We start from the raw sequence: 19,398 nt of genomic DNA, 5'->3' as shown, positions 1-19,398 counted from the left end.
TTTCGATAGACGCCCTAGGACAAATAGAGTTAGGGATGACTATGGGCGACCCCGTACATGGCCGAGGCCCAAGCAAGCAATTGCTTGGGATGCCCTAAGTCATGTCCAAGACCGGTAGGGAGGTCTCTGAATGGGATCCCACCGTAGGGAGGCACCGAGCCATCGGGGCCAATCAAACAGCCTTGGGACCCAGTAGAGAAGCCCTCTGGTACTTTTGGAGTGCGTCTCTGAACTGCTAGCCGACCCCTATCGAATGGGGCATGGGCCTCCACTCGGACTTACCCGATAACAGCTCACTGGAGGTGTCACTGCTCATGCCCACCGAGGGTAGCCTGGCATACTCCACCCCTCCTTCTAAACGAAAAGGATGCGCAAGGGCTGCACAAAAAAGATAGGGAAACTCCTGATCGCCCTCTTGCTCCGAGCAGAGGCTCGAGAGCTCTTCCTACAACCAAGCTGAGGCCCAGCGACCCGAACTCACACTCAGGGGCTTGGCACTGGGCACCGAGACCGTTATGGTCTAGGGGTTTGAAGGCTGGGCCCCCGAGGGTTTCGGCATCCGCCCCAGGACAAATAGAGTCAGGGATGACTATGGGCGAGCTTGTACATGGCCGAGGCCCAAGCTAGCAATTGCTTGGGATGCCCTAAGTCATGTCCCAGACTGGTAGGGAGGTCTCTGAATAGGATCCCACCGTAGGGAGGCACCGAGCCACCGGGGCCAATCAAACGACCCTAGGACCCACTAGAGAAGCCCTCTGGTACTTTTGGAGTGCATCTCTGAACCGCTAGCCGACCCCTATTGAATGGGGCACGGGCCTCCAATCGGACTTACACGATAATAGCTCATCGGAGGTGTCACTACTTGCACCCACCAAGGGTAGCCTGGCATACTCCACCCCTCCATTCGAACGAAAAGGATGCGCGAGGGCCGCCTAAAAAAGACAGAGAAACTCCTGATCGCCCTCTTGCTCCAAGCAGAGGCTCGGGGGCTCTTCCTGCAACCAAGCCGAGGCCCAGCGACCCAAACTCGCACTCAAGAGCTCAGCACTGGGCACTGAGCCCGTTACAATCTAGGGGTTCAAAGGCTGGCCCCCTGAGGGTTTCGACAGTCGCCCTAGGACAAACAGAGTCAGGGATGACTATGGGCGAGCCCGTACATGGCCGAGGCCCAAGCCAGCAATTGCTTGGGATGCCCTAAGTCATGTCCGAGACTGGCAGAGAGGTCTCTGAATGGGATCCCACCATAGGGAGGCACCGAGCCCCCGAGGCCAATCAAACGGCCCTAAGACCCACTAGAGAAGCCCTCTGGTACTTTTTGAGTGCGTCTCTCAACTGCTAGCTGACCCCTAACGAATGGGGCATAGGCCTCCACTCGGACTTACCCAGTAACAGCTCACCGGAGGTGTCACTGCTCGTGCCCACTGAGGGTAGCCTGGCGTACTCCACCCCTCCTTCTGAACTAAAAGGGCGTGCGAGGGCCGCACAAAAAAATACAGGGGAACTCCTGATCACCCTCTTGCTCCGAGCAGAGGCTCGGGGGCTCTTCCTGCAACCAAGTCGAGGCCCAGTGACCCGAACTCACACTCGGGGGCTCAGTAAAATGCGATAAAACCCTGCACTCGACATGAGAAAAGCCCCTAGAGGAATAAATCCACTCCTCCAGGGCCTCGGGGGCTACACCTGGTGTGTGCGCTCGCGCACACCCACCGAAGCCTCGAGTACGAAACATCATCCCGCCAGGAGCTGTCGTGAGCCAAGTCTCGTCAAAACCTCAGGGAGAGCGCTCACGCTCTCCCCGAGGCTCGAGGGCTACTGTCGGGTACCATAAAAAGGGATCCCCTAAGCAAGAACCGAAAAAATCGCTTAGACCTTATAAATATCAAAGCCAAGAGACAACCACAAGGCCTCTGACGAGGTACCGATTCTCCGACTTGCCCGAGGCCCCGCCCGTAAGGCCTCGCACGAGGTGCCGATTCTCCGACTCGCCCGAGGCCCCACCCGTAAGGCCTCGCACGAGGTACCGATTCTTCGACTCGCCCGAGGCCCCGCTCGTAAGGCCTCGGATGAGGTACCGATTCTCCGCCTCGCTCGAGGCCCCATGCCACAAGGCCTCGGATGAGGACGTCACGTCCAACTAATGCATTCAACCACTCCCGCAACATCAGCCGAATGATGGCTCGACACATCGGAGTGGCCAACGAGGTGGGAGTCACATCGACGCCATGCCATCCAAGACAGGATGGGGCAGGGGTTACCGGCCGCTGTGCTCGGCACTATGCCCACAACTGACACCCGTGATGCACTATGCTGCCTAATCCCTGCTCCAAAGATAGTGCGGCGTGGGAAATCAAGTCCGGGTCCCTGTAGCCTCGAAATCAACGTACAAGACCAACTGCTCCCTCCGAGCCTCGGCCATCCGCTTTCGGGCTCCTGTAGCCTCGGGACTCACGCCCACCGAGCCCCCCATAATGGTTCAACCTCTGCACCAACTAGGCCTCGGCTCTCTATGTTGACAGCACTCTAGGACCGACGTGTCATTCGTAGTACGCGCCATGCCCTGCGTCAAGCCGCAGGGGCTCCCACATCGTGCACAGGGCCAAGCCCCTGTAGCCTCGGAATCATCGCACCCATGTCGTCGCCTCTACCCAGCCTCGGCTCCCCGCGTCAGTCAAACATACAGCGACTAGCACGCCTCCAACAGAAGAAGGCGCGCATGCCATCACAGGAGCTCCCGCGTTGCACAGGATCGGACGTGACCGGCACGTCGCTCCAGTGCACCAGGACAAGGCTGCTCCACCGACCATGCCGCCACAGTGATGAGCTACATGGCTCGGACATGCCGCCTCTACTCACAAAACGCCATGTAGCAAATCCATGTACCGCCCTCGTGCCTCCCTTCGACTATAAAAGAGAGTGACCGGGGCAGCTTCTACAGACAGACACACGAGACACAGACACGCGCAAGCAACGCACAATGCTCTGTAGCACACACGCTCCCTCACTGCAAGAGATCAACATCTCAAGCAATCCACGCCACTCCACGCAGAGACCTGGGACCAACTCCCTCTCTCGCTCAGCTTGTAAGCCCCTACTACAAGCACATCGGTGCAAGGAATACAAGATCGCTCTCTCAGACTGACATAGGGCAGCTATTGCCTGAACCAGTATAAACCTTGTGTCTCTTTGCATTACCATCCAGGATTAGGGACACGCAGTATACTTTTATTAGTCGGTTGAGGACCCCCTGGATCCAAAACACCGACATATAGCTTAGTTATAGATTAATTTATATTTAACAAGCATAAACCTAAATAAAATCTATAACTAAGTTATACATGATCTGATGAGTATGAAATTTTTACTATAGTTTAAGCATACAATAATTATCCCACCATAAAAATTCCACCACAATTGGACCATAGAAGCTGTAGCTATGAATTATTCTATTTAATTACAGAAAAACATAGATCTAAAGCCAGAATAAAAACTTTGTACTAAAGCATATCATATTATATGTTCACCTACTCATGTGGAGTCCAAAAAATTAATTTTCTATTTTTATAATTTTTCTGTGATTTACTATGATTTTTTAAAAATTCAGCCGAAATAAATAAAAAAGGAAAAAACAAAACGCCTTCAAAACCACTTATAACAGGGCCAGGAATGTAAAATGAACGGTTTTAAAAGTTGAGGGAGGTGTTTTGCCTAGTTTTGATGTTCAGGGAGAACAAGCGGACTTTCGCGAAAGTTGAGAGAGGTAACGTGAGCTTTTTCCTTAGGAATATCATTGAACGAGTATCCTCCCTAGACTCAAAAACCGTCCGAACAGCCTTGCACTATCAAAACTGGTTATTTTACCTCAAGACTGACTACACATCTCATGGAAGATTTTGTTGTTTGTTGTCTTCCACATTTTCAACAAATCAATATTTAGCACGTCACATGAAAAAATGAAACAAAAAAACAGAACATGCATGTCACATGACTAACCTTCTAGAAGATTTTATGGTTGTAATCTTCTGGAAGATTTTAACGGTGGTTATCTTCCAGAAAATAAATGACAGAAAAAAAACAGCAAAGACAGGACATAACCAGCTAACAAACAGCACAAGTACAACAGGTAGCAACTTGACGGACAAGAAGAAAACAGACAACCAAAAGAAATCACATTCGCGGCTGCATACGTACACCAAGATCAGAAGGAAACCAAGAAGATGCAAAGCAGGTACTCCACCAAAATCAATCCACCACAAGAACCTTCTCTCTCACAAAAGTTCTGCATAAACCTGCATCTACTTTTGTTAGGAATTACTGATAAAGTAAGACCATTCCAAAATTTCCCAAAATACAAGCTTCAAGATGTGTAGGTTCACTAGATCCAACTGAATCACCAAGAACAATATCTCAAAATCCAGGAGAAAATCATCAGAAGAAGGTAAACCAAAGATCCTAACTCAGTCATATATCAAGATATGTAGGTTCACTGAAACCTGGACCTTAGCTAGTAATATATGAAAAGATCTTAATATATGAAAATATGCATCTCCATGTGTTACCTACAAGTCTGCATAAAAAAGGCAATTGGGGAACTAGCTAGTAGCAGCTAGCAGCAAAAGGAAAACCTACCAAACACTTCGGCCCTCTTATCAAGCATCACCACAAGAGGTACCTCTTGTTTGTAATCTGAAAGATGAGATAAACATGGACATTTGAGAAACAAGAAGCAGTAGTACAAAGTACAGCTGTTGTAGCAATCGTGGGCCTCCTGGATGCTGCCATGGATGGCGAAGGCACGCCGAGGGCAGCCTCGAGCCGGGTCTCGCAGGTCAGGTATGCGCCGCGCATGACCTTGAGCCCCAGCCACACGCGCTCACGCCGTCACACCCGTAGTGGTTGGAGATAGCGTGGGCCCCCCGCGGGGGCCTGCGTTCCCGCCCGAGGCCGGATGCGCTTCCCGGGGTCGGGCGAGGCAGAGTCCGTTCCCTAGGGGTCGGGCGAGGCAGAGTCCCCCCTCGGCGGGGGGGAGGGGGTTCGGGCGAGACGGAGCCCACGCCCTAAGGGTCGGGCGAGACGGAGCCCACGCCCTAAGGGTCGGGCGAGGCGGAGCCTGTGCCCTTGGGATCAGGCAAATCGGAACCTTCCTCAGAGGGATCGGATGAGGTTGCGGTCATACCCTTGATCGTTTGGGTGAGTTAATGTTGATGACGATTAGTTCCCCTTCTCTGGGTACCCTAACATCCATACCCGACACTTGTCACCTCATCTTTTATCCTATGTGGCACCTTATTTAATGCTATGGACACTATCCTAGTCATTGGGTTGGGAATTGCCTTATGGCTCTCTACTCTCTGCTCTCTGCTCAGGCCTCTTGTGCAATCAATCCCCCCTTGTCTTTCAGGGTCTTCGTAGTCCTGAAGCAGAAAGTAAATGCAAATGTCTATTAGAGCAACTAACTAGGTTATTAACTTTTATTTTTCCCAGGTTCACTGATCATATTTTGTTGAGAAAATATATGTATGAAGTGCTCAAAATAGGTAACAAATTGGCATGATTGCCTGCATATAAATGTAAAAGGGGCTCCAGCTAGTGATGTGTGGCAAATCAGGATTGGCAGCCAGCTTCTAGCAGCCGGTTAAGATTTTGCTAGAGTGCACAAGCACAACAAGAATCCAATTAAACCGAAAAATGGGTAAAAGATGAACCAGCTGAGCAAGCCCAAACATTATTCAACTGGCTGCATGCATACATGGTTAGAAATTGGGGAAGTGGAGAAATATGAAAAGTTGACCTGATAGATATATGTACGAATGTTAGCTTAAAGTTATTTACAGATTGAAATAGAACCCAATCCAAACTCGGTCATGTAGGGGTCTACGATGGATATGTAAACAGGATTTAGTGGACCAACAGGATTTAGGGGTCTAATGAGATACCTTATCTATTCAAACCTGCTACCGCTAGACCCCTCCAAAAGGTAATACTCCTTTATCCGGATATTCATTTAGAATAGGTGCTTAGCACTATATTTCTATAATAATCTGTGTTTATCATTTCTTTTGTGCCACGCATTGTAACCGGACAGAACTTCCAACGAGAATTTTCCTTAAAAAATTGATGATGAAACATTTTCTGCTTGCATTTGAATTCTGCAAAATAGATTGTGCAAAGTTGAAGCTTGTAAGTTTAGGGATGTAAATGGTGATTTTTTTTAATTTTAACACTTTTTGAAAACTAATTTTAAATCTAACACTGTCGGTTTTTTTAAACTAACACTTTTGGCCGCGCCTATTGTCCTGGCGCGGCCAAATACCTGTGTCGCGCCATGCATGGTGGCCCGGCAGCGGGCTGACGTGGCAACGACCGGATTCGCTGACCGCTGACGTGGCAGGGCCTACCGCGCCACTGATCTTGGCGCGGCAGTGCCGCGCCCTGATCCGTGGCGCGGCAGAGCCGAATATAACCCCCGCGGCCAATCCCGCCTACCCGAGCAGCAAACTCCGCACCTGGCCGCCGCGCCCGCATCCGCCCGCGCTAGCCCGCCGGCCCTGCCTGCCGCCGAGCACGCCGACCGCCGCGCCATGAACGCCGGCATGCACAGCCGTCGGCCGCCCGGTGCGGCCGCTGCGCCCGCACGCCGGCGCGCCACCTCCTCCGGCCACGCATGCCGGTTGCCCGCCAAGGCCTGCGCCTGCGCCTCCCGGCCCGGTCAGCGCGCCACCGCCGTGAGGACGAGCACCGCTGCCGCGAGGTACTCCCCTAATATAGTTAGTATAGTTAATAAAGTTAGTAAAATTAGTAAAGTATAGTTAGTATAGTTACTAAAGTTAGTTAGTAAAGTTAGTTTAGTAAGTTAGTATAGATTGTAAAGTTAGGTAGTTTAGTTAGTACAGTTATTGAGTCTAGTCATACATTGGATTTAGTCTAATTAGTTGTTGTAGTTAGCCTTGTATAGATGTTAATATTAGATTAGTTAGTATAGTTAAGTTAGAGTAGGTATTAATATTACTATGGACATTACGTATGACAATTTCGACAATTTGATGAAGTTTTTTGAAATGCTTTTGCAGATGGATTGTTGTGTTAGAGTTTTATACGGAGGAAGTGTTAGGAGAGAAGATGGTATGTTTGAAGATATGGAAGAAGAATTGGAATGGTTTGATGAACCTCCAAGCTTCAACGACCTTTGTGTCCGTTTGAATACAAAGTTTGGCAGTGATTTCACACTGAAGGAGAGGTTTGATACTGGGAAGACGAGGGCACACTGTGTCCTCATGCCCTTGCGCGACCCTACTCACTGGTCCCGCTACACTAGGGTTCTCCAAGGTTCCAATGTGCCCATGGCTGAGGTAGTGGTGGAGAATGTGTACAGGATGCAGGGTGTTCAGGAAGGCCCGTCCATTGATGGTTTTGGAGGCAATGAACAAGAAATATGGGTCGAAGGGGAAGCAACTCAAGATAACATAGATTTGGATGGTAAGTTGACGCAGGAGCAGTTTCATTCAACTGCAGTAGGCTGTATAAGCAATGACTTTGATGTGAATGAGTTTGAACAGGAAGATGAGGAGCAGGAGGAGGACAGGATCGGTGATGTAGTTAGCAATGATTTAGACAATTCTGATGATGACGAAGGAGGTACAGATGCTATGCCAACACCGGCTGATGCCATGCCAGTACCGGTTTATACTATGCCATTACCAGTACCAACTGAGGTTCTGCATGGTGTCCAGGCTCAGGGTAGACTAGTCACAGATTTGGCTGCAGATGATACCCCCTATGATTCATGGGCCAGAATTAGCGAAGTGCAGCAGTATATTCCACCACCACCTTACACAGCGACTGAGCTTGAGCAACTAAGGTCCAAGAACGTACCTTTCAGGGGCGTTCCGAACTATAGGGATGTCAGCATGATGGATATGGCAGTTTATGACACCGGTCTCCAGATGTGTAGAAATTCATCGTATGACCATAAGAAAGAAACCCTTAGGAAGGGGATGATATTCAACACAATGTCAGAAATGAAACTCTTCCTTCAGGACTATGCTGTGTACCACCATAGGCCGTACACCGTCACTCATTTGGACCAGGAGTTGAGGTACCACGTGATATGCAAAAACAGTTGTATGTGGAGGTTAAATGCACGAAAGAGACAGAGTGATGGCAAGTGGAGGATAACTAAAGTTGTTGAACCCCACACTTGCCTAGACAATAGGGGGAAGGAAAATCATCAGCAGCTCACTGCATGTTACCTTGCCCGTTGTATATTGGGGCTCATTGATGACAATAATAATATTTCGGTGTCTTCTTTACAACAGTCCATATCTAGATTCGTTAAGTACGATGTGACGTAAGGAAAGGCTTGGCGTGCTGAGCAAATTGCTCTAGCGATTCAATGGGGTAGTTAGAAAGAAGCGTACAATAGGGTGCCCCGCATCTTATGTGCAATGCATTACTAAAACCCTGGCTTGAAATGGTTTGTGGACACCAGAGGGATGTGTTTTTGGAACCCATTGAGGCTTGTCCTCTATCGTGTGTTCTGGTCGTTCGCGCAAACGAAACATGCATTCTAGTTTTGTCGGCTAGTCGTACTTGTTGATGGCACTTTCCCGACAGGAAAGTATAGGGGCACCTTGATGATGGCTGCTGCTGTTGATCCTGAGGATCAGATAGTACCCATGGCTTTTGCTTTGGCAGACAGAGAGAACAATGAATCGTGATCATGGTTTATGCGACTTCTACATGTACAGGTGCTTGGCCCAACTCGCACTATATGTTTGATCTCGGACCGTCATGTAGGGCTTCTTAATGCTGTAGCTGAGCATATAGATGGGTTCCCGCCTCTAGTACATAGATGGTGCATGAGACACTTTGAGGCTAATTTCTGGCGACGTCAGCGGAAGCAGGAGGTATGTGACAAGATAAAGGCTCTATGTTGTGTACGTACAGAGCACCAGTTCAAGGAGACAAAGAGAGAACTAGACAAGATGGTAAATGCAGCGGGAAAGGCCCGGTTAGAGGCGCAGATAGAACAGAAGGCTTGAAAGCTCTAGTTTAGTTTTGGTGAATTGATGAAACCCTAAGTGCTAACCTAGTTTATCAAGTGATCATGAGATAGGTAGCACACTCCAAGTGGTGAAGCAAATGAAGATCATAGCATGATGGTGATCAAGTGCTTGGACTTGGAAAGAAGAAAGAGAAAAACAAAAAGCTCAAGGCAAAGGTATAAACCATAGGAGCTATTTTGTTTTAGTGATCAAGACACTTAGAGAGTGTGATCACATTTAGGTTTGATAGCCGTACTATTAAGAGGGGTGAAACTCGTATTGAAATGCGATTATCAAAGTGCCACTAGATGCTCTAACTCGTTGCATATGCATTTAGGATCTAGTGGAATGCTAACACCCTTGAAAATGTTTGCGAAAATATGCTAACACATGTGCACAGGGTGATACACTTGGTGGTTGGCACATTTGAGCAAGGGTGAAGAAGTTAGAGGTGAAAAGGAGTAAGTCTCGCTGGTCACATGGTGACTGGACGCTAGTCCTAGAGGAACCGGCGCGTCTGGTTAGTTGTAACAGCGGAGACGCTGGCGTCGGTCAAACGCCTGGACGCTGGGTCGCTCAGCGACCAGACGCTGGCAGGGTGTGTCTGGTCCTATTGCCGGGCAGCGTAGAGAAAAGTCACTGAGTGACCGGACGCTGGCAGGGTCCGGTCAAGCATGACCGGACGCATCCGGTCGAAGAAAATCATTTCTGAAACCTTACTGGAAACGACCGAACGCTGGATGCTAAGCGTCCGATCAGGTTCTGCGCTGCGTCTGGTCAACAGATGACCGTTGAAATCTAACGAACAGTATTTGAAGTAGGGGACATGTGGCATGAATCATGTGACCGAACGCTGAGGGCCAGCGTCCGATCGATCGGACCGGAGCGTCCGGTCACCCCGCATTGTGCCCAGTGAAGGGGTACAATGGCTCTATTTCGTGGGGGCTTCTATTTAAGCCCCATGGCTGGTTGAAACTTACACCTTTGGCCATTTTCATTAACATAGCAACCTTGTGAGCTTAGCCAAAGCCCTCCTACTCATCTCCATCATTGATTCATCATCTTTGTGAGATTGGAAGAGGATCCAAGTGCATTGCTTGAGTGTTTGCATCTAGAGGTACTTGGTGTTCATGTTTCGCTGCGAGATTTGCTTGTTACTCTTGGTGGTTGCCGCCGCCTAGACGGCTTGGAGCAGCGAGGATCGTTGAGCGGAGAGTGGTGATTGTCTCCAGCTCCGATCGTGGTGATTGTGAGGGGTTCTTCACCTTTCTCCGGGGAGAGCCAAAAGATACTCTAGTGGATTGTTCGTGGCTTGTGTGATCCTCATCTTGTGTTGGTTGTGCGACACCCTATTGAGGGTTTGGCGTGTGAAGCCAATTAGCGCGTGAACCTCCAAGTGAGTGAATCGCCACAACGAGGACTAGCTTGCAGGCAAGCAAGTGAACCTCGGTAAAAAATCATTGTGTTCATCATTGATTCCAAGGTGATTGGTCTTCATTGTTATTCATCCTTGTGATTAATTGGTTCCTTCATCTACACGACGGTATAATCTTCTTGATCACTCTCTTTATATTACCGCAAACTAGTTGTTAAGCTCTTTAGTGTAGCTAGTTGTGAGAGCTTGCTTGCTTGGTTGGTGTGGCTCTTTAGTTAGCCTTTGAGAGCACACTAACATAGAGTAGTGTCATAGCTATTGTGTGAATAGATACTATCAAAACTAGAATTGTGGTAGGTGGCTTGCATTTTGAGTAGGCTAGCGCAACACTTGATTCGCCTCATAATTGTCTAACCATTTGTTAAGTGTTGTTGTAGAAATTTTTATTAGGCTATTCACCCCTCTAGCCATTAGGACCTTTCAAGGCTCAGTGGGCGTTAGCATATGACGAGAGGGGGTTCAGGTATGGCATCATGATCACTAACTCCTCGGAGTCCTTCAACCGTGTATTCACTGGAGTTCGATCGTTGCCTATGTCTGGAATTATTGAGTTCTCCTTTCATAAGTGCAATGAATATTTTGTGAAGAGGTGGAAACTTGCGCAGAGGAATATAGCTGAGCAAGGGCGTTTTGGAAAGGCCGGAGCTGAACATTTGAAGGAGACTGAGGAATTGGCCAAGCAGCACATCGCCGAGCCGTATGGACCCCGCCGCTATATCTTTAGTGTACGGGGCAAGGGTGGCACAAGCTGGGGCGGCGAACGTTATGGTGGACGAAACTACCGAGTTGATCTTAAAAAGGTAGAGTGCAATTGCAACGTCCCTCAGATCATGCATGCCCCTTGCTCTCATATGATCACGGCCTGCAGGGTTCGCGGGTACAACTATGAGGATCTGCCATATATGTCACCCTTGTATCTCCGTTCGAACACCGTTAGTATTTGGGAGATGAGCTTCGAGCCATACCTTGACCCGACACAGTGGCCACCTTATAATGGTTATGACTACGTGCAGCATCCGGATCTAATGAAGGTAGGGAAGGGTAGGAGAAAGAAGAAGTGACTCAAGGGGGACATGGACGCTATGAGAGGGTACGACGAAGACATGTACGGCGGGGGAGACTTCAACGAGACCCGTGGCAGGAATCTTTGCTTTGTTTGCAAACAATCTGGTCACAAGGCTAGCAGGCATAGAAGACGAGGGCAGCAGGTGATTTCATATTGTGTTCGTATTACATAACAAGTAGTTTAAATTTTGCAATGCTACAAAATGTTTATCTGAATATTGTTAATTTGAATACTCTAACCCTTTGTTTATCAATTTATAAAAGGATGGCCCCTCCGACGCCGCACCAGCTGTACCCCTTCTTGAGGTGGAGTACGACGACCCCCTTCTTTCACCGGACGGCGAGGTTTCCAAGAGGCGTTCGAGGGATCCTTACATTCCTGGGACTTAGTTCGTTACGTCGAACTTATGTCGAACGAATATTGTCCTTGAAAACTTGCAGACTCATAAACCAATGAAAATATTACGTGGCAACTTCTAACTAAATAATTAGCCTTAACATTGACAAAATTAAACTAATATCTTACTTCAAACCATAGCCCATAGTTCCCAAACATAATTTTCCTCCTAACCTTAACTCTCATTCATAATATCCTATCGACCATTCAAACAAAAAAAATATGCGTCATTACCTTGAACGAGGACGAGAAGGGAGGGAGGCGGTCGGGGAATGGAAGGGAATGGAGGGAGGCGGCAACGTTGGGGCCGGGCGGAGGGGGGGGGGGGGGCGGCCGCGGCGGCCAGGCGCGGGAAGGCGGGCTTGTTGCTCGGGTAGGCGAGACTGGCCACGGGGTTATATTCGGCTCTGCCGCGCCACGAATCAGGACGCGGCACTGCCGCGTCAAGATCCGTGGCGCGACAGGCCCTGCCACGTCAGCAGTCAGCGATTCCGGTCATCGCCACGTCAGCCCGCTGTCGCGCCACCATGCATGGCGCGGCACAGCCATTTGGCCGCGCCAGGACAATAGACGTGGCCAAAAGTATTAGTTTTAAAAAAACCGACAGTGTTAGATTTAAATTTAGTTTTCAAAAAGTGTTAAAATTAAAAAAATCGTAAATGATACAAATATTATCGATTCGTATCCGATTGGTGGGGTTTATATCAGTTCGAATCCGATTGGAGGGGTTTATATCCATTCGAATCCGAGTCCGGACACTTAGCGTCCAACACCGTATCCGAATCCGAATACTCAAAGTTGATTTTTATGATGTTGATATCTATTCCTATCTTATCAGACACAAGTGGACACTATTCGTATCCGATCCGAATCCAAGAGAAGAAAAACTATCCATATTTGTATCCATCAGTATCCGATCCGTTTACGTCCCTACTTGTAACTCATATCTATCTTAGATTTCCCCATTATAAGTTTTTTTTAGAATTACATAGTATAATATAGACACCCACAACACACACGCACATTCATCCCTATGAACACACATAGGTAAACCCTACCCATGTGACCACCTCCGAAAGACTGAGTCAGCAGATTTCAAAATTCACGAAGTCACCATTGAATACAACTTGCCTTTGTCGACAATTACTGCCAGCTTACAATCTGATGTATTATATGTGATAGCAAATACCATATATGGTACCATCACCCTTCTATCATTTTGTATCGTGTTTTTTGTATGGTGATGTATGCAAACATGGCATTGAAGCGTGAAGCTCCACGCGCGCGAAAGACACTAGTGCATTATCTAAACAAAGTGCACAGAATAAGTCACGGTGGTTTCCTCTTCATCTCTCATGATTATCAGCAATCTCAAGTTCGGGCGATCATTTGAGAGAGAGCAGATCTCTTTTTACAAAAACGGAAAAAGAACAAGAAAGAGCATATCCAAGTTTTAATTTACCCCATGGCATACATGATTACCAGCAATCTCAAGTTCGGGCGATCATTTGTGAGATGAAGCAGATCTCTTTTTACAAAAACGGAAAAAGAACAAGAAAGAGCATATCCAAGTTTTAATTTACCCCATGTGTTAGTTTCGCCCATAAATAAACCCCCATTTCAAATAAAATAAACCCGGCAAAATTGTGATAAACTAAGTGCATTTTGTTCAGTCAAATATTTTTGCCCTGTTCGTTTGGCTGATAAGCAATGATTGAAAATACCATTGACTGATTTGTTGGGAGAGAAAAATACTATTCATTGACTAAAAAAATACGACTTATAAGCCAAGCGAACAGGGCGTTTAGCTACAACTGTCAGTCAGACCATCCTGCAGTAACCATTAAAAGTCTAAATATATTTATATTGTTTAGACAGAAGGGCAACGATACCTCTATAGTTACTTAGAAACTAGCAAGATGAGCAGAACAAAGTCCGTTACTGGCCTGACATCCGAGTGATAGCCCTCCCAATAAGCTAAAAGGTACAGCATATATATCCACATCAAGTGCACCATAATACTAACATAGCTCGATGCATTAATAGCCCGACACCGTCTATAATAGAGTCCTTCCCATAAGCTCAGGGACATCATCCATATCCTCATCAAGTGCACCATGATACCAATATGGTTCAGGCACTGGCCACCTGTCATCCAAAATATTTCTCTCCAATGTAGGTTATAGTTGTTGAATAAAATAGTTTTCAGTCACAAACAAGTGGCAACGAGAAAACAGAACAGATATTACCTGTTTTCCTTCTCCTGGGGATCAAGTATGGACACAGGATTAAATCCGCTGTAATCCAACATTTTTTCAACTTAAGTTCATAGACTGTTAACCCTACCCAGCTATAACTGACACAAAAGAAAAAAAAAACCTTTCCGATGGTAATATGAACCTTTCTGATGGTAATATGAAATTATTTGATCCTTTTAAGACATCGACAACCTTGTCCATTGGAAGGAAAGGAGTTAGATCTCTTCCATCATAAAAGTTCATGCCAACAAAAGTCCCATGAAAATCAATAAGAGGGCCACCAATCCCAGCCTAGTACCAAAAAAAAGGCAAATGTTACTGGAAAACTTCTAATTCCTGATATATATGTGATTAAAGAGAGCTTGGATTCTAATGCAATTACCTAATACAGGCCACCATGCAAAGAAAAATAAACAGTAAGAAATTCAACACACTACCTTCTTGATTTTACAAGTGGAACATCGAAGCTCTTGGCACTCAAGTTTGCGATCCTTGTAATTACGTTTCACTTTACCAATTGTACCCATCAATAGCCCATGTATAGGATCACGCCCTAGAGCAACTACCTTTTCAGATGATGACTCTTGCATTCCTTCATTAAAAATGTCTTCTGGGTGAATAGCTTTGAAACCTTTCTTGAAACTGACAATAGCAATATTTTTGTGTAAGTTATACAATTCCAATGTCCCATCACGACGTTGATTCGGTGGGAGAAACACCTCAATCTGCATTGATTAACTGAGCTCAGCCAACCATATATATAACTTAAAAGACCAAGTGTGATAGGAGCACCAACCCTCAAGTTTCTGTCAATGTTGCCTTCATTATCACGACTTCTAACTAAACTGGCAGAAGTCAGGACAACAGTGCGTTTGGCTCTGCTTCCAGGCCACTTTATAAGCAACCCTGTGCAAGCAAAAGACCTCGAGTAATCACGGTTGAAAGAAGCAAGCGAGACAACTCTACGGGATATTTTTGTTACAACTTTCTTTTCAAGTTTCACCCAGACACGCTCCCAACGATCATTGGGCAGATCACCAAAAGGATACCCATTCCAAGCACGCAGTTCACCAAAGCGGTCTTCAAAACGATCAAGCAACTCCCCATTGACTGGTTAAAAAACCAAGATCAGAAGTTAATTATAAAGAAGAGAACAAGGGACATCAGAAATATCAATCAAAACCAAAGAACTTACATTCAAGCACAAGCGGTGGTGGCATTGGATAGCCAACGGATCTTAGCCAGTAAATAGTTTTCATGAATCCTGATGCAACAAGGTCATTAATATTAGTACTCCGAATGACAACACATAATATTCTGTGGGCAATGGTCAATAGGTAACATTTACATGATGGCTTGCAAGATTATTCACACCTGAAGGGACTACGCTTGATACACCTGAGGGCAACGAATAACCGTAGAAGTGAAGTTTTTTAGGACTGCAATAGAAAACATCGTTCTCATAAATAAAACAGTGGAACTAACAAAACAGCAAAAATAGAAGAGTATACCAACACATGAAACAACTCAAATGGAAGGAATCAAAGTATGGAAAAAATTTGGCAATCAGACTCATACAACTCTAAGGGATATATTTGCCCATATCATCCGAACGAGTTGTTTCATCTCTTTCTCATCTAGAAAGAGTAGCTTTAAAATTAAGCACGAGCACTAATTTAGCAATAGGAGACAGCACTCATGCAGGTCTCCATCAGGTAGAGGTAACAGGAACCAATTTGTTTCACAAATTAGTGAGTGAAAACCCACAAGGCTCCAATACACCAGAAAAAAAAGGTAACAGATATAAATAAGCTAGCTAACCGGGGAAGACATCTCTCCCAAAGACATACTTGAGTATCTGAAACAACTCCAAGCGTTGACGGAGTGATTTCCGTGATAGGAACTTGGCGCATTTCCTATTCTCATCAACATCATGACAAAGATCAACGATCATCCCATGAAACCTCTCGTCATTTCCTACAAGTGGCCCTCCAAGTGCAGCCTCGAACAAAAGCAAAGTGGCACAGTTTATGAAGGAAAAGTGCATTTTACTTTGGTGCATGTAGTGATACATTAGACCAAAGACATCATAACGCCAATATTATTTTCAAACTTTCCATCATGCCAAAAAGTTAAAATAAATCAACAACTTACCTCTGTGAAACCTTGACTATCAGAAAGGAAGATGTTGGGGGATTCATTAGACAGAGACCCACGCATGGCCATTAAACTCCCTGAATTGAAGGCACGCCCAGCAGCTAATACATGACCATCAGGGTGGTCAGGTGATGCCTGAAGATCGAGATCTACAGGATCAACATGTAGGCAGTCGATGGATGTAACAATAGCAATATCTTCATCATATAGTCCCAAGAGCCCATCTTCAGTTGTATTATCAGGAAGGCGCACTTGAATCTAATGACAAAAGCAGTAGATCAGCACAGAATGGCCACAATTAGCTCGAATAATAAACAAATAAAAAATGGAGGACACAATGTCATATCAGCAGCACCAACCCTCAAGTTATCATCTCTATTTCTTTTTAGATTGAATTCTCTAACCAAACATGCTGAAGTGACAAATCTTGTTAGCCCTTGTATAGCTGACCCATGTGGTAGAGTTATGCCAGAGCATGCAAACAACATGTTTTCTTCTGCATCATGATTTAAATCATTAACAAGTGACAACAAAAATAATAAAATACAAATTAGGAAATTTCATAAGCATACCAGCACAATCACCATCAAACAAAGCAAGTGAGACAACACTGGATCGACAGAGTTCTTGGCCACCTTTAACTTCATCACCAAATGGTTTCTCTTTAAAGGGAATGATTGGAACTTCCCGATCGGGTAATCCGCCACTGCCAAATCGTTCCTCCTCAATAGCACATTCCTTCTTGTCAAAATCAGCCAACGCTGCCAGACTAGCTTGTACTGGTTAACAGATATGATACGCTAAAACTGTTAGTGTTCTATTAGAGCAATATGTGCAAGGAAAATGAACAAGCAGCAAATTCTAAAGCAATTACTCACATTTCGACATTCTTTTCATGCCGTGGCCATCACTACCACTTGAAAGCAATGATGCCTCGAGTTTCTTCCTTCTTTTTATGGCTCTCTGTTCCCTAGTCACACCTCTCTCAACCCCTCCCTTGTTTTTAAGGTCCTTTGCAGTCCTGAAGCAGAGAGTAAATGCAAAAGCTTAGTAAATCTACTTATGCCTTGTTGTGAGATTGATCATAATGCCCTAACATCTATTGGAAACCTTGCGGACTTTTATTCTCAGGTTCACTTAGAAAAAAGTAAACACTGTGTAATTTGACAGGGAAAGTATAGGGAATCTCACAGCACTAGACTGGAGAAGTGTGCTCACATACAATTATTTTTTGCCCCGAGCATGGAAGGGGAAGCGACGCATGATTGGGGATGCAGCCATGCAGGGGAAAGGATTTTAAGAGTAAACAGAGTAAAAGGTGGGAAAGGATCGATGGCTAATATGGGCCTGTAAGTGTACAAACAATCTGGGTTTTGACGAGATGGAGTTAACAGAGTTAATGGTGGGGTAGGATCCATGGCTAATCTGGGCCGTTGGTGTACAATCTGAAGCACGGTGCTACACGAAGAAGATCTGAGTCAAATATGATGCTGTGAGTAATAAAAAATAATGGTATGTAAGCACGGTGCCACACGCAGAAGATTTGAGTCAAATATGATGCTGTGAGTAATAAAAAATAATGCTGTGGACGCAAAACTTCCATTTGAGTGCTATGAGAGCAATTAGGCCAAAAAAAACATAAGAAGTGCTCAAAACTAGCATCAAAGAACTGATTTTTTTTTTGCATAATAAAATGTAAAAAGGCTCCAATTTATTCAAACCATAGTTTTGTATGGCTAATCAGCATATGATGAAACTATCAGCAGCCAGTTCCTAGCAGCTGGTCAAGACTGCCAAAAAGTATGCAAGCGGAAACAAAACTATTTGACTGGACACAGGCACGCATACATGCTAGAAAGAACAGAAGTCCTAATGAAACAGGAGCCAAAGTTATAAAATGATACTTACATCGCGCAACTTGTCCCCGATGAAGCAGGGGAATCGGGGATGAGATCTAGGGTTGAGGATAATTGCTTGCCGTGAGATGCGTCCGGAAGACCCCCTCCGCGTGATGCGTCCACACCGCTGGTTTTTACAAGCAGGAGTCGCCGTCAACCGTGGCGCCTCCGCCCGCGAGACGCCGAGATGGTTTGTTTAGGGCTGGTGCTTGTGCCGCGGCGCCGCCGCCGCAGGTCCGACCCGTCGAGGACTTGTGCGACGGCTCCGCGCTTCTGCTTGGGTTCGAGAGGGTGGGGAATTTTATGGACTCTTTTCGGGCCTTGCCTACATGCTGGGCTTAGCGCAATAAGGCCCATTAAACTTCTATGATGTTGTTAGGAATAGGAAAAAGACAACGTTACTCCCTCAACTTTCACAAAAGTCCATTTTTTCTTCTAGGGCTTTAAAATCAGACAAAACATCTCCCTCAACTTTTAAAATCGTTCATCTTACCTTCCTGTCCTGTTATAAGCAGTTTTGAAAGCGGTTTTGTCTTTTTTTTATTTATTTCGTCTGAATCTTTAAAAATCATAGTAAATCACAGAAAAATCATAAAATAGGAAATCTAATTTTTTTGTACTCCATATGAGTAGATCTACACAGTAAATATATAATATGGTATATTTTACTATAAAATTTACTTTTCTGTAATTAATTGGAATAATTCATTGCTGCAGTATCTATGGTCCAATTGGGATAAAATTTTGATGGTGGGCTAATTATTCGGCCTGCTCGCTGGTTGGTTTCTGGGCTGATAAGTCTGGCTGGTGCTGGTTTGTTATGAGAGTACAATACTATTGGCTGACTGATAAGTCCTGGCTGAAACCATAAAGCGAATAGACTGATTGTATAATTGAACTGTAGTAAAAATTTGATACTCATTGAATCGTGTATAGCTTAGTTATAGATTAATTTATATTTAACAGGCATAAACCTAAATAAAATCTATAACTAAACTATACATGATCCAATGAGTATGAATTTTTTACTATAGTTTAAGCATACAATAATTATCCCATCGTAAAAATTTCACCATAATTGGACCATAGAACTGCAGCTATGAATCAACCTGGGCACAAAAAACCGAAAACCAAGAACCGAACCGAA

General features: G+C 45.6%; 1 protein-coding gene across 5 annotated transcripts; it reads right to left on the bottom strand.

The window, feature by feature from the left end:
- Positions 1-13,774: 13,774 nt before the first annotated feature.
- Positions 13,775-18,553, bottom strand: LOC136490875 (uncharacterized). Of its 5 annotated transcripts, none has more exons than XM_066487081.1 (14): positions 18,262-18,548; positions 17,576-17,811; positions 17,232-17,374; positions 16,926-17,159; positions 16,713-16,849; positions 16,351-16,611; positions 16,047-16,198; positions 15,571-15,635; positions 15,392-15,460; positions 14,993-15,306; positions 14,634-14,921; positions 14,318-14,487; positions 14,188-14,235; positions 13,775-14,086 (listed from the first exon to the last, which is right to left on the bottom strand). In XM_066487081.1, exons 5-14 carry the CDS (start codon positions 16,839-16,841, stop codon positions 13,996-13,998), a joined length of 1,587 nt encoding a protein of 528 aa, XP_066343178.1. In that variant the 5' UTR covers positions 16,842-16,849; positions 16,926-17,159; positions 17,232-17,374; positions 17,576-17,811; positions 18,262-18,548; the 3' UTR covers positions 13,775-13,995. The 5 variants fall into 5 exon arrangements, with proteins under 5 accessions (XP_066343178.1, XP_066343176.1, XP_066343174.1 ...); XM_066487079.1 differs by having other exon boundaries at positions 16,926-17,132; XM_066487077.1 differs by lacking the exon at positions 17,576-17,811 and having other exon boundaries at positions 16,926-17,132.
- Between the last annotated feature and the right edge of the window lie 845 nt (positions 18,554-19,398).

The sequence above is a fragment of the Miscanthus floridulus genome, chromosome 11 (assembly GCF_019320115.1).
Source record: "Miscanthus floridulus cultivar M001 chromosome 11, ASM1932011v1, whole genome shotgun sequence".
Classification (NCBI taxonomy): Eukaryota; Viridiplantae; Streptophyta; class Magnoliopsida; order Poales; family Poaceae; genus Miscanthus; species Miscanthus floridulus.
Note: the sequence above shows the minus strand (reverse complement) of the source record. Positions and strands in the feature narration are given on the sequence as shown.